This window comes from Neovison vison, chromosome 6 (assembly GCF_020171115.1).
Source record: "Neovison vison isolate M4711 chromosome 6, ASM_NN_V1, whole genome shotgun sequence".
Lineage (NCBI taxonomy): Eukaryota > Metazoa > Chordata > Mammalia > Carnivora > Mustelidae > Neogale > Neogale vison.
This window is the reverse complement of record NC_058096.1, coordinates 157,629,275-157,645,178: the sequence shown is the minus strand read 5'-3', so window position 1 is coordinate 157,645,178 and position 15,904 is coordinate 157,629,275. Positions and strand designations below refer to the sequence as shown.

Sequence of the window (15,904 nt, the reverse complement as noted above, 5' to 3'; positions counted from 1 at the left end):
CCCGTCCTCAAGTCCTACCACCATTTCCTCCTAAGTCACCTTCCCATCCCTCCCCTTTGCTCCATCACCACTGCTGTGTCCTGGCAAAGGCCTTCACAGTCTTTCCTCTGAAGCCCTATGGCGACCTCCTCCTATCCTACTTGTCCCCAGGCTTGCCCCCCATCAGTCTACTTCCATTCTACAGCAAGAGGGAGCTTTCTAGAACACAGCTTCCTCCAGCCTCCTCACTGGCCTCCCTGCCTCCCATCTCACCCCATCGGTGCAAGAAACCAGAGGGATTCTTCTCTAACACAGCCTCTAGCATCAACCTACAGTTCTTACTTACCGTCCTTGTGATTTTTACTGTCCTCGCAGTTCTTCCCAGCTCACAGGATGCAATCAGCACACCTGTGAGTCCCCTCTGAGATCCAGTCTCTGCTTCAGCCTCTTCTCTCCCTCGTCCTCCCCAGAAGCCCAACTTCCTCACCTTTGGGAATCACACGCAATCCACTGGACACACCATGCCCTTTCCATGTGGCTGGACCATCCATGCTTCTGGCCTGCTGTCTGGCTGAGCCCAGGGCACCTCTGGGAAGCCTTCTAACCCTCTGTCTGAATCATATCTCCCTCATCTGAGTCTCCAGAGCCTCTTCTGTTCTGTGTGTATTATACGAGATGGTTATTATGCTTACTGTTTCCCCAATGGTCTTTCATCTCTGTGTCCCTTAGATCCAGCACATGGCCCGGCATAAAGTAAGCACCCAATGAGTTTGAAATTGAGCATATGTTAAGTTCCTTGTTAAACTTCAGCCACCGCAAATTCTGCCACCTGCCTGGGATGGGGCGAGGGGTGTTCTCTGTGTGAGCTCCTTCAGCTTTCAGAATCTGTAGATCTTTAGGGTGAAAAAGTAGATTCTTGCCTCTTGGTCTGCTGAATAAGTGTTCAACGTTAGAAGCTTCCATTCATAGTGGTGATTTTTTTTTTTTCTTAAAGCAGTAACATTTCAGTGATTACGGTCTGTGCCAGAAAGCTAAGCCTCCTCTCTCCTAAGGAGTTCCTCCACTAATTGCAGTGCTGATCTGAGGGAAGCTTTCAGAAAGGAAAAGGAAACCACGAAATGTTGCTGCTACTTTTCCTTCGCAGCTCCGATAATACAAACCCAGCGTGGGCTGGGGTATGTCCTCTTGGGGGTGTTGGCGCCTTTCAGAATGCCGTGCCCACCTCTGCCTCTGCCCATGGCTCTCAGTACGGTTTTGTTCCCTCCTGGCCAGAGCTATGGGCATATGTAATAAGAACTGTTCTTCCAAACGTCTTAGTTAAAACAGGTTCTTGCGATCAGTACCAGAGCACAGCATCTGCAAGCCTAGATGTCAGACTTTGTTACTCATGCCCAGTACAGTTTCCTTCCACAGTGAGCTTGGCTCGGATGGCCGCATGTTTAGGAACAGGGCTGGTGTGCCTGTCTGAAAACCAGCGCTCGCACCCTGCCCTGTATCTTCGTAAGCGAACAGGTGATTTTTGAGGCTGACGTCAGCACCTAAGGCAGTTAGGATAACCTTTGAATGGTATTTTATGGACTTTAGGGAAGGCAGTTTTGCTTCTGGTCCTACCACTTATTACCCAAAGCAATTTGGGGCGGAGTGCCATTTATTTGAGCTCCAAGCCTCTGTTGCCTCATCTGCAGGATGGGAGCAGTAGTCTACCAGCTCAGGTGCTGTGCAGATTAAGGAAAGTGACGTCTTGGCCCAGTCTCTGGAATACTTGGGGCTGGTGGCCAGGAAATGATGAGTTACTTTTGTCTCCCCCACCTCCACATTCAACCTTTCCCCCAAGAATAAAAACATAGTAACTGCCTTACTTCACCATGAAGGATTTAAATGCAAAGCTTTAAGGTAGTCAACCCTAAAAAACAAAGCAAAACTAAACAAAACTCTGAAGCATGTATTTCTTAAGCCATAAAGATGGTTCTGACTTTTATTCTCCATACCTCCAAAAGTCTTCAGATTCTGCTTATCAGAGTTAGCAAAGCAGAGGAGATCCGTTTCCCAGGAGTGTGTTTTGCTCCAGGAAAGGACATAGGTGTTAAACATCTGTCCCTAAAATCCAGTCAAGAGAATTTTCTGGAAGCAGTGTATCCAAGACTTCCCCGGCACTCCCCTGTATTTTAGTTATGCTAAATGATTGAATCTATCCCCTGCTGCATGTTTTCCTGAACATGAAGCATCTCCTCGCCATTCAGGGACTCCCAGAGTCATCTGTCCCCCACACTCCACAGGTATGGCCACATATGGCTCCCCACGCCACAGCCCGCTGGCTTCGGTGTCCCCTCCTCTCCTGGGCTGCTGCGGGAGATTCCTCCTCTGCTCTCCATTGTCTCTGAGTATCTGCTCCACGGAACGACCCTACCCTTTTTCAGAGGCAACCATGTTAAAAACAGAGAAACAAAACAGAATAAAAACCCTCTTTAACTTTGTTTAGCCTGGTCTCTCCCCCTTCCACCCCCTCCCCCAAATTGTTTGATCACAGACCCTTTAATTTATTCCCCTCTTGGGGAACTGAGGTTCCTGGGCGCCATCTTGGAGAAGGCTGCTAATTTATGGGGGGGGGGGCGCCACTTATTCACTCATTGAGGCAGATGTGAGTGCAGACGTCGGGGGGGTGAGGGCATCCACTCTAACAGGTCGTCATGTGCTGGAGCTCTGTGTTCTGACCGAACCATCTCCGCCTCCAGTGCACATGCGAAGTGAGGAAGACAAACCACAGCATGTCACGACCGCAATGTGCCCGCTCCGGCTTAGACTGGACCGGTATCCAAAACCTAGCTGGCGTGCCTGCCTGCGGAGAGGGGCACTGGCTGTCGGGGAGGCCTGGGAGCAGGTTCCCCACGGTGCGCTGCTTGGGAACTTCAGAACTTTCTACTATTTTGAACACAGCTCTAACCTGTTCAAAATTCCACCAGACTTCACCCAGAGAGTGCTGTGATGTCCTCGGCTCCACTCCCAGCCCTGTGGTTGGCTTCTGGCCACCTGCCCAGCTTCTCTCAGTCCCTGACGGGGCCGCCGTGCCCCTCTGCTGGCTCCCTGCCTGAGACAGGTCTGGAGCAGTGGGGACTTGGCTTATTCGTGTCACATCTCAGATGTGCCCCACTCCACTTGGAAGCCCAACTCTCACAGGGCGTGCTGGCTCTCTCAGCCTTGTGCCCTGGGGATTGTACCCTTGCAACTTCCTTTTCCTTTCCTGGATGATGGAGGATAAGAAGTCCTAGTTCACGGGGCTGGGGCATGTTGCCTGTCTGTCCAGAACACCTGGACATGGTTCCTGGCATCTTGTAGGTGTTCGTTGTCTGTTTGCCTTCTTCCCTTCCCATCCCCTGCTTCCCTTCCCATCCCCTGCTTTCCTGTTGTGATTAGCAACCTTTCATTCATTCCTTTGGGTCTTAAAGCCCTGGGGTTTCAGAAGAAAGAACATAAGGCAGAAATAAGACTGTCAGTCCTGCCTCCACGGATCCCAAACCCCGGGAAGACAGTAGGCTCCTCAGTGTCACTCGATCTCCTGCTCCAGCACAAGAGCCATATCCATCTCCATACAAAAGACCTTTGCTCCTTCGGACACCGGGAATGCGGAGGGTCAGCTTACCGTATGAGCGCAGATGCTCTCCCGCCCATCAGCTGGAAGGATGGAAGGATATTTGGAAGACGAGTAGGGTCATGTATTCCATATGCTGAAGAGAAGATGATTAGCGCCCCCCGCAAGGTAGAGTGGGGGAGGCCCCCGCTCGTTATCCAGCTGACCTTGGACGAGATGTTCCCTGCTCTCTGCCTCAGTTACCTCAGCTAGGATAGGAGAGCAGTAAAGTCTTACCTCACAGGGGAGGCTGTGAGGCTGGCATGAGGCCATCTGTGTGGAAGGTCTTTGTAAACTGTGAAATGCTCTGCGTGCGTCGCCCAGTGCCAGCTGTTAATGCACATGCCTGTTTCTTGTTGCAGCGGCGAGTGCAGGACGTCATCAGTCCCATTGTGTTTGAGGCCGCCTACAGCCTGGGTGAGCATGTGACTGGAGAGGAGAGGGAGCTGCCAGCTCTGACACCAGTGCTCCGCTGGAAGAAGGGACAGAAGATCGCCCAAAGGAATCAGGTCAGAACCTTGAGACTCCTGGCTGGGCCCAGGGTGGCAAGGTGTCTGTGGTGGAAGCTGTGGCCCTGGCTGTCTGGGCACACCCCCTCACTGCACCTCCCTTTACTAATCTGCAAAATGGCAAAATGTGTGGTTTGGGGGGTTGCACCGAAGAATGACTTAATTTAAACACATTGAGGCTATTCCAAAGCAGTTATAAACTTATAACCCCTTGGAAGTCATGAACTGGTTACTGGGCCCCTCAACTTGACACCTGTTCCTAGATCATTTCCAGAGCTGAGATCACATAGTAGGCACTCACTTAATGTTTTCTTGGGGAGGGCATGAGTCAGGTGAAGAAGCAGGAACATCATCTTGTAGAACTGGTTGTTGGGTTAAAAATTTCTAACCCATGCATCCCTGGAGCCCATACAGGGCGAGTGCTGGTGGGCCACCCATCCTGACTGATGCTGATCAGGTTCTCCGGTATGCTGCTGTGTAGATGAGCTGCACAGCCATGTCAGATAGAGGCCCTTTCAGTAGGAGTGAGCCTGTGAGCTGATTCTGCCACAGTGCTGCCCGTCGGCCCTGAGCCATCCATGACACATGCAGCACTGACTTCTGTCCTGGAAATAGGCAAAGACCCCGTGGTCCCCAGTCTGTTTTCAGTCTTTCCTCAACACCCACGATCACCACAGATCCAGGACCTTGATGGCAGGGGTTGGGGGAATGGTCAGGCAAAACTGCTTTTTGGCTGAACTAGACTTCTGCGCAGGATGGGAGCAAAGTCATGGAACCACCCACCAGCCCCACCCTCCTGCTGACTGCACTGAGCTTAGAGGAAACCTAGCACAGCAAGTGACCCAAGCCTTGCCGAGTAGACTTGTGAACCAAACCACAGAGAAGGGTTTGAGGTTTGACATGTGCATCCGGAAGGTCAGTTAAGTGGTGAGATTTTTTACCCAATTCTCTCCCAAAGTATCTCCCATACTGTCTTGGCATCAGGTTCCCGAGAAGCAGAGCCTGAGGCAGGGATTTGGTAGCACATGGGAGAAACCTAAGGAAGTGGAACGGACTGAGCAAGGATGTGGCCTCAGCTAGGATAGCCCTATCTGAGCTGGAGAATTCAGTAACATAAATTATACCAAAGAGCTGTCTTCTTGAGGCAAGGGGGCTGACCTTTTGGGTCCCTTGTTAGTCAGCCATTGGCTGGCCATCCCATGTAGAAGGGGAGTGTAGGTCTCCTTGAAGGAGAGCTGCTTCAGCTTCAGATAGTTCTCTGAGAAAGAATGCAAATGTGAGCCACTCACTGCCTACACTCAACATCAGCAGGGAGAGAGGCCACAGACATGCAGGGATGTGGACAGGGCTCCCAGCACCTGCTACATGTATACACACAACCTACTGGCTATACTGACTTTTTACGTCCTTGTTTTTATTTTGAATGTAAACTTCTTTCAAAACACAGGTACCCTGGAAGGTGACTGTTATGTCCTGCTGGTTATTGACACTTCTAGTGGGCTGGGGTCTCAGTGAATGAGCCTGATCAAAGCCAAAGGTGCAGAGACATTAGTATTAAAATGCCCTTCTTGGTCTCTTCTAGTCAAGGTGGTCAATGAAGCACCTATGTTTAGGCTTCCTGAGGCCCCATTACAGTGATTATAGGTGATTTAATAGGGACAGAGAGGAGAACGCTGTGGGGGATGGGGCATCAGTCAGCAAGAGAGTTGTAATTTTCTGGAGTGAGTGAAGAAGATGGAAGAGTGGTGGTGGGTGAGCCTCGAGCTACACATGAAGGGGCTGGGTGTCCATCTACCCAGGATCCAGAAAGGCTGCCATGGCCAAGCCAGCAGTTACAGAAGGGTGCAAGAGTGACAGGTGGAACTGAAATAGGGAAGGGGGCCTATTTTTTTTAATTTATTTTTTTAATATCTTTTCAGCGTAACAGTATTCATTGTTTTTGCACCACACCCAGTGCTCCATGCAATACATGCCCTCCTTAATACCCACCACCTGGCTCCCCCAACCTCCCACTCCCTGCCCCTTCAAAACCCTTAGGTTGTTTTTCAGAATCCATAGTCTCTCATGGTTCACCTCCCCTTCCAATTTCCCTCAACTCCCTTCTCCTTTTCATCTCCCCATGTCCTCCATGTTATTTGTTATGCTCCACGAATAAGTGAAACCATATGATAATTGACTCTATCTGCTTGACTTATTTCACTCAGCATAATCTCTTCCAGTCCCGTCCATGTTGCTACAAATGTTGGGTATTCATCCTTTCTGATGGAGGCATAATATTCCATAGTGTATATGGACCACATGAGAAGGGGGCCTATTAACTGAAACTTGGTACATGAAAGAGTTGGTGTCTCTCCCCTGTTCTTGTCCCTTTATACTTTAGGCATGCAGAATAGCAAGCAACCAGGCAGTTTTCTTCTGTAAAGAATTTAACTGGTTGAGATAGCATGAGTTGGCTGGTTCCCCAGAGGAGAGCGTTGGCTCATCTGGCATTTAGAGGCTCCACTGTAAGTGTTAGCTTCCTCTCCTACCATTCCCTGACACATCCACAGATTTTCTAATCAGTCCTTTTGCCTTATTCTTAAATGCAAATGAACAACCAGTGTAGCCTGAGATGCAGGGGCAATGCGGTACATTGAAAAAAAAAAATACAATAAACAACAAAATAACTGACTTAGAAGAAAGTAGATTATTTAGGGGATAGAAGAGATTATATAAATTTTAAAACCACCATAAACTGTATGTAATAAATACAAGGAGAATTAAGAATATATTTTGTCCATTGGGAAATGGTTAGAATGCTATTTCTTTTTAAAGGGAAGAAACAAGAAAAGGGGGGGGGTTAAAGATTATGGTTGCAGAGACAAAAATCTAGTAGGATAAGAAGATAATGGTAAGAAATCCACCAGTAAGCAGAGCTGAAAGACAAATAGAAAAGACAACTAAAGATCAATTTATAAGGTTCTATATTCAAGTAATAGGAATACCAGAAAAAGTAAAGAGAGAATATTTAAAAAGTTATGAGAGACAATAGAACAACATTTCCCAGAGGTAAAGGGCAACATTATTTTTTTAATTTAATGGTCTCACCAACTTACAAGCAGGATAAACCAAAAATATCCTGGATACATCATTTTGCAGTGTCTCTGCTCCTAAGATTTAAAGAAAATTCTAAATGCTTCCAGGACGGAGAGTACAGGATGGTGGTATCGGGGAATATATGTCAGCTTGTAACAGAATTAGAGACATACTAAACAGACCATCAGACTCCTGATTAGCAATATTAGAAGTCAGAATATAGTAAAATAAAGTCTTCAAAGTTTTGAGAGAAAGTAATTTGAAACTAGAATTTTATACTTTCCCTAACAGTCAAGTATGAGGTCAAAATACAGTTTTCAGACAAGTGAGGATCAGATAGTTTACCTCTTTAGGAACTCTTCCATAGAAATAACTTGAGATGGCATCCAACAAAACAAAAGTGTAACAGCAAATTAAAAAAAAAATTTACCAATTTAGAACAAGGGATCAATGAGCTTCAGGAATAATGAAGCCAGCAATTGACAGAATAACAGAAAGTAGCAAAATTTTAGGATAGAGTGTGGATAAAATATGTTTCTTCTCTAAGAAAAAATAAAGGCAATCAAAAACTCTCAGAAAAATAGAAATATGGTCAATATGTCATGGTTCAAACATAGAACAAAATATCATGGGATTTTAAGCAAGTAGAGGGATATAAGAAAGAGAAAGGCTTTGATACTAGAAATATTCTCCCTGAAGTGAAAGTTGAGTATTCCAGGAGTTGAACTTTGCACGTATAGAAGAGGATATGTAATCATGACACTTGGCTTGGTTCTACTGTGATCAATAATCATGTAGCCAAAAAAAAAAAAAATCATGTAGCCATATAACATTAGCATTACTTATTGGTTTTCAGTTATACTATAAAATATAAATGTCCTTAAATTTGACTGTATAGAGGTAAAAGAATGACCGAAGTTCTCTTAATTTCTTATATTGGTGGGTCAAAAGATACTGTAAACTTGATGAAACAAGAAATGCTACTAAAAATCACAGAAGTCATCAGTTGAATAGTACTACTTTTTTTTTAAGATTTTATTTATTTATTTGGCAGAGAGAGACACAGCAAGAGAGGGAACACAAGCAGGGGCAGAGGGAGAGGGAGAAGCAGGAAGCCCAATGTGGGGCTCAATCCCAGGACCCTGGGATCATGACCTGAGCTGACGGCAGACACTTAACAACTGAGCCACCCAGGCACTCTGGAATACAACTTCTCAAATTGTGTTTGGTGAATCAGCCATATCAGCCTCTTTTGGGATCTTGTGAGATATTTTAACAATCTGACCAGCTGATTCTCTCTTTTTTTAAAAGATTGTTTATATATTTATTTGAGAGAGAGAGCACAAGTCAGGAGAAAAGAGAGACATGGGGAGCTTAACCCCAGGACACTGGGATCATGACCTGAGCCAAAGACAGTCGTTTAACTAACCCCTGACCAGGTGATTCTAATGCAGCTGATGTTTGAGAACCACTGCAGGAGAGAAGTTAGGACTAATGATTTGCCTGTCAAAATTAGGAAGGCAGAGGAGAGAAATATTCTTGTCCATTGTGTCAGGAATTCAGTAAGAGAATGTCTAAATCTGATTAATCATCAAAAGAAACACATGTGGATGTGGATAATAGTGGTTGCCCCTGGAGAGCAGGACTTGGTATAGGAAGGTATGTGGCAGGGGATCATTATTTCTTTTAAACATGTGATTCTTTGATTGAAATTAAAATGAAAGAAAAATATTTTTCTTAGATTGGAAAGATTGTCCAGGAGTCTGGGAAATATTCTGGGAGAGTGATCCTTGCTTTTTCTCCTTTTCCTGATGTGGGGGCAGGGGGTAGCTAATTTAATGACCATCCACCATGTGTCTTCCAGATGTTGACTCAGTTTTAGGGGGAGAAAGATTCTGAGAGTGAGGCCCACTCTAGCAAGCAGAGCTGAGTTTCAGCCCATGTGTGTATTTATATGGCTCCACAAAGAGCATCTAACCTCTTTCCTAGGAAAGAAGAACCTCATCAAGTCATGTTTCCAGATAACATTAGGATTTAAATATTGCAGTGTCTTCAACTAAAAGGCACCGAGCCCATATTGGTACACTGGGTTGTGCAGCGATGGGGACTGCATCCTGGTGAGCCTTTGGAGTCACAGCCTGCCATCCCAGGTGGTGGAGTTCAGGTGGAACAGCTGCACAGACAGTGTGTGTAACATGGAGGCAGTGACTAAAGCTGTGCAGCGTGACTCCCAAGGGATCTGTGGCTTTCTCTGATGAGCGGGACAAGCAGGAGGCTAGGCCTCCCCACTGCTGGGTGAAGAATGGTATTGGGAGAATGTGGGCTATGGGATAAGTGCTAGGCTGTGTGAGTGAATAGTCGTACCGTTGCCATGGTGCTGAGAACCACCTAGGATCCTGGGCTTTCTGTAGACCTTTGTAGGACATTCAGCCTGATGAACATATACTTCACCTTAAAAACTGAAGGAAAGTTGGGTTGCCTGGGTGGCTCAGTCAGTTAGGCACGTGCCTCTGTCTCAGATCAAGCCCCACATCAGGCTCCCAGTTCAGTAGGGAGCCTGCTTCTCCTTCTGCTCCTGCTTGTGCTTTCTCTCTATCTGTCTATCGATCGATCGATCTACCCATCTATCTCTCATAAACAAACTCTTTAAAAAAAATTTCAAGAGAAGTAGAGACCTACCTCTTCTCAGGGGATATTGAATACAAAACCAAGCAACAACAAGAAAAAGCAACTTGTTTTATCCCTTAACCTGAAAAGTATTTAAAAGGACTGTAATAAATCCAAAAGCAATTTAGTGTCTACTCCATGTAAGACCTTGATAGAGAGAGAAGACATTACTGCCTTCAGCGGGCTTACAGTGCAGGAATAATGTGTACAGGAAAGAAGGTGAGATTCATATTAGTGTGTGTGTGAGTGTTTCACTCCCGAGACCACTTCCAGCCAAGAAGAAGGTGTTTTATGGAGAGAGGGAGAATGGGCTGGAGCCAAGAAAGCAGGGTTTGGACACTCAAGGCTGGAGGAGTTTGACAGGCTAAATGAGAACGAAGGACTGATGGATGACTGATGGTCTTCCATGTGGCCAAATGTCTGGTTTTGGGGAAAGGGGCGGGGCCATGAAGACTGGGACTATAGTCATGCCGTCTAAGGTTTTGTTCACTGGCCACAGAGCCAGACTTGTTGCTGTTGGGGACAGGCAACCATTACATCTTTTTGAGTGTGGGGAGACCAGAGACCTTCCTTGGGGATACTGGTCTCCCTGGGCCTGGAGGCACTTGGCAGCTCTCACAGTGGCCCCAGGAAGACCTTGCATGTGAGTTCTCAGAGGTTCAGTCTGGAAGACCCAGAGAATTAACTCATTATTCGTTCCTAGTGGTATCAGCTGCTGAAACAGTATGGAACTGAATGGAAGAATTCTGTAGGGCCCCATCTGGCCTGTGTGCTGGGAAGGAAGCTAGGTCCCTTACCTTTCTCCTCAGGTGAACATACTAGTGGCTATGACAGAAGCCCTGTCTTCAAACCCTCTACACAAGGTAGAGCTTTGAAAACTCTGGTTGCTCTCAGGCTTGCTCAGGAGGCCCCCAGAGACCTGGCTGGGGCTGGACTTCCAGATTGCCCACTTTGTAGACAAATGTTAGGTTTGTGCTAATGCATTACTGCGGCAGTAGAAAACGAACGTGCTCCACGCCCCAGAGAACCCCAGGGCTGCTTTCTTCCCCTGGCTTCTCTGGGAAAGGAGCATAATCAGGGGCTCACAGAGTGAGATCAGGATCCCAAGCCAAGGCAGAATGTATGCACCCAGTGGCATGGGGCAAGTGACTTGGCTCCTGAGAGCCCCCTTATCACCTGTCACTTGGTGTGCCATCATCTGCTCTGCCTGCCGGGGAGTGATTGTGGGATTCTGTGAAATAATACATGAGGGGCATTGAAATGATGAGGCAGCATTAGATTCTACTCTTCCCTTCCTTGGGGGGGGGGCAAGTCACCTAGCCTCCAGAAGCCTTCCATCTCTTCCCCAGTGAGTGGAGGGGACAAGGCAGCTTCACAGCATTATTGTGAGGAAAGAATGGGGAAAACCATGTGAGCATCTCAGCAGGGCTGGAAGAAACAGATGCTCCACTGAAGCTGATTCCTTTCTGCTGGGGTATCTCCAGTCTCAGCTGGTCCCTGAGTAGGTTCCCCAGGAAGCAGGCAGTGATACTATCTAAGGGCTCTGGCTGGTTCTTCATATGGCCCTCTTGTGATCTTCAGCCCTGGTCCTTGCCTGTCAGGCCCAGAGATGCCCCTGTCCTAGAGGGGATGGTATGGAGGTGATCTATAGCACCAGTTCAAGCTGGAATGGTGTGTGAATCCCCACCTCTGCACTTCCTCTCTGCTGCCACCACTGTAATCCAGGCCACCATCATTTCTCACCTGGACGAGGTCATTTCTCTTTATAATGCCTGCCACCTCCATAGTTTCCCTCTACCCTTAACAGAACATCCAGACTCTTGTTGAGGTCCACAGACCCTGTGCATCGGGGCCCTGGCCTCTCCAGGGTCATCCAGTGCTGGCTACACGCTGCACGCCAACCACCCTCAAACTCACCAAACCCTCTCCTGCCTTAGGCCCTTTGCACATGCTGATATCTCTTGTAGAAAGCTTTCACTGTGTCTTTCTCACAGCCTTTTCTTCATTTTTCAGGTCTCAGCTGACATATCACCTCTGCAGAGAACCATACTCCTCTAACTATCTATATTCCCTGACTTAACTGTTTGATTCCTTCATGAAACCTGTCACAGTTTGTTATTATTTTGTCTAATGGCCTTTCTGTCTCCCTCACTTGAATGGAGGCCCAAGAGGGCAGGGATCTATTTTGTCTCATTTTCTATTGGTTCTTGGTAGCTGACATGGTGCCTAGCCCTCAGTGGCTGCTCTGAAAGGACACGAGGCTAGGGCTTCCTACAAAGAGTGGACGTCCTATCAGAATTTCTTCATTGACAGATTCAGCCAAGCTGTCTAATTTTTTTAAATGTGCTCTATGAACTCTCTGGGAATTCCTCCCAGGCAGGAGAGCGTGATGTGCAATCAGGGTGATTCACTAACAATGGTAGTCTGTTTGTGCACGTGTGAATGTCCTTTCCAAAAAACAAGGTGGAGAAAATACACCTGGTGAAGGAAGAGGCATTGCCTGTGTTGAGAATACTCACTTTGTCTTCTTTCAAGGGAAATGGGGGCTGTTTTACTCTAATGTGAATTTGGAATTATGTTGAAGCCATAAATTTCAGGCCTTTATTGTGCTGGAAATCGTCACCCTCTGTCCCCTTCAGTGCCTATGTGTGTGGAAATAGAGCCCCAACCTTCAAGAACTCACTGTTTGTTCAGCCTGGACATGAGGTAATAGTTTCCCAGGTGAGGCACCCAGGTGCCTTAAAAAGCCAGCTTGAAGGTTTATTTTCGTTATCACATATGGAGTCTGCCGAACATTGCAAAGCCGAGGGGTCAGAAGGATGAAACAGAGAGACCATGTCACTGAAGACCCGGGCCAGATGGGTTTCAGAGACCATCCAGTCTGCTCGGGGTGGGGGTGGGGGTGGGGCAAATTAAGCATCTGGACTCAGGAGAGCAGTTTGGTCCGGCAGAGGAGGGGGCAGGGTTAGAGGAAGAAGTTTCCGCCCCCATCCCTGGTCCAGCCAGATCACCCCATCTCCTTTCACAAGCATCAGCTGCTTGTCGTCAGCTTCTGGATAATCTTTTCAGAAAGGGCATCTCGGTGAAACACATGTGAAGGCCATCTAGCTTCAACTATGTGGGAGGAAGAGATGTAGTTCAGCTTCCCCGATGACCACAGAAGTCCCGTTACATCTCCGTGTCTCTGGGTTCTCCTCCAGCGTTAACCCCAAGAGCAGAGGAGAGGTGACTCCCATCTCTCAAAGGCTGGGCTGTACCTGGTAGTGACCCATGCAGTCTGCAAACTTTCTTCTTTAGTGCTTCATCTCTAGAACTTACGGAAAGAGTGTGTCCTGATTCCCCACAATTCTTTGTAGGAAAATATGGTGGTTTTCCCCCAAATCTGCAGGCCTGTTGGGTTTTCTTTCCTTCGTCCTGCCCTATGGAAAACCTTGCCCACGAGCCCATGCTGTGTGTGTATAAACAAGTGAGGACATATGTCCTGTGGATAGTGTCTGCCTGGGGAAGAAACATTAGCCCCGCCTTTGTCACCTTCAGAGGTGACTGAGGAAGTCAGAGGCCAGGCCTTGCTACTTGAAGTTATACCTGGAGCCCCGCTGAGGTGGGCTCGAGTGGGTGTGTGAGAGGGTCTTGCTGGCAGCCCTCCAGTCTTCCTCCCCATTGCCTGAATGCATCTGGCTCTGCAGCCTTTAGATACACAGCTACTGTGTTCTACTTTTCCTCTTTTGGCACCAGCACCTTTATTCCTGGCTCTATTTTCTGCCTCTCGTGACCAGTCAGTAGTAGCTGTTTAAAAAAAAAAAAAAAATGATAAATGAAGCATAGGACACACAAAGATTCCAGGATGAAAAATCAAGGGAGAGCATTTCGGGACCTCGGGGCCAGAAGGTCTCTAGGAGCAAGTTGATATTAAAAGGCAAGGGTTGTAGGGGGGACGTGAAATGTGGCCTGTAAAAGGCCAGCCAGGCCCAGGCAGTCCTGGAGTCCAGGGGAGCGAAGAGGCCAGGTGCAGTCCCCCGTGGGCCAGCTCAGCTCTTGCTAGTTTCTCATAGAGGTAGAGCCAGACCATGGGAAAGGCTGTCTTTAGGCAGAGGGGAGTGTGCTGTGAACTGCAGGGCCATGGAGTAAAGCGAAGGATACCCCCAGACAGAACTTAATCACTTCCAGTTTTTTCATAAAGACATGAGGCAAAATTGGTGCTGTGTTTGCTTTAGAGGAAGACCAGTGGGACTGTTGTTCTCCCATGATTTCAAAATCTAAAAGGATAATTTGTACAGACCCTGATATGGAAGAAATTTCTCCACTTTAATTTTATGAAGTATTTGTCTTTCATTTATTCCTATGGACATGATATTTTTTAGAAAGCAACTCTGTCTGTATGACCTGATTTTAAATACCAGGCAAGGAGATATTTCCTTTCTTCATTTGGGCACAAGGCTGAACCCAGAAATCCTGGGACCACCCCGAGTGGTCCCAGTGTTAAACACAGTGTTGGATTCTGGAAAAAGGAGCCCATTAAAACAGAATTGGAAAGAGAAACTCATGGCATTTACACATTTTTTTTTAACCCTGTACTGCGTGCTGGGGGTTACAGACATGGTTTACGTATGGCCAGGCCTCTGGGAGCTTCTATGGGACTGGGAGAGGAGCAACAGTTCAGAAAGGTATCTCCGGTTGTCCAGGCAGAGACCCCCTGCTAAGTCACATGGCCCATCAGGAAATGCCTCACTCATGTTAGCTTAAAAATAGCCTTCTTGTTTGGCCCCCTTGGGGGTGGGATATGAAAAGCATATATTCCCACCCAGTCCAGTTGTCCTATTTTCTCAGGCCTCAGCATGGATGGGGTTGCTATAGCAACCCTGTAAACAGTATCTAATCTGTGTCAATGATTTTATATATATTTTACTGCAAATATCACCAAGTCCAAGAAATTGACCCTTCTATGAACATGACAGCTGGAATAGGTGAAGAATCCTACTTCCCGCTAGATCAGAAGTGAAGATTTTTTTCCAACATGGATTTGAGTAAGGGAGGTGGGCACCCCATGGCTTGAATGCCCAGGCAGCTTCCTTTTTGCAGTCAGCCTTGGCCAGGATAGCCACTGAGCTGCCAGCCACAAGCCACACATCCCCAAGGCTGTGTTGGCCTTGGTGGCCACAGCGTTGGGAAGAAAGCTCTAGCCTCTGTACTTTGGCTCAGAGAGAGCTGTAACTTGAGCTGGATTCATTATTTTTTTTTTCTTGGCTGAAGAGAATGAGGAAATCAATAGATAAATATTTTAGAACAGGAGTCCACAAACTGCAGGCTAAATCTGGTCTGCTGCTTATTCTTATAAATAAAGTTTTATTGAGACACAGCCATGCCTGTTTCTTCACATGGTGCATATGGCTGCTCTCACAGCACTAGTTACAACAAAGACTGCACAGCCTAGAGTGAAATGGGTTTACTAGATACCCTTTACAGAAGAAGTCTGCTGACTCTGTTCTAAAAGAAGCAGAGGAAGTATTTGGGGAGGAGGAAAATTAATCTCCATGGAAATCTGGGTGAAGACCAGAGTGAGGCAGGAGCCAACATGGAAATGTAGTCTGTGAGTATGAGGAGGCTGCTGGTTGTCCGCATGTCTCTGAAGCCTGAGGCAGGAAACGGTGGTCTCCTGAGAGAAAGCATTTATCTCTTTTTACCAGAGAGGAATTAAGAGATGGTGGCTTCTCAGATCTTCCAGGTAAAGAAACAGACAGGGCTTTGCCAACCAGTAGGTGGCGGCTGGAGGGAAGTGGGATAGACAGCTTCCGGGCTGGTGGGGAGTTTGTCCGATTCAGACAGCCAAGCTTGTGTTTGCCTAGAACACCAGGGGCAAAGGTGGGCGGAGGAGTTTCTTAGAGGTCTAGTTGGCACTCAGGGTTGTTCCTAAGAGGAAAATTGGGAGTTCGGCCCACTGGCTTCATGGAGAACCTGCACTCTTTGTACTTAATAAAGGAGAAGTAGTCTTTCTTGGTTTCTGGAAACTCTATGTTCTCAGCTGGCATTCTGAGGCCTCAGTCTGCCCAAC

The 15,904-nt window shown here is 47.2% G+C and overlaps 1 protein-coding gene across 1 annotated transcript in view; it reads left to right on the top strand.

Moving 5' to 3' along the window:
• The window catches only part of ITGA9 (integrin subunit alpha 9), a 336,018-nt gene that overhangs the window by 164,330 nt on the left and 155,784 nt on the right, over positions 1 to 15,904 (top strand). The window contains exon 16 of the mRNA XM_044252696.1: positions 3,967 to 4,113. Coding sequence (XP_044108631.1) covers positions 3,967 to 4,113 — 147 coding nt within the window. The remainder of the gene's footprint in view (positions 1 to 3,966; positions 4,114 to 15,904) is intronic.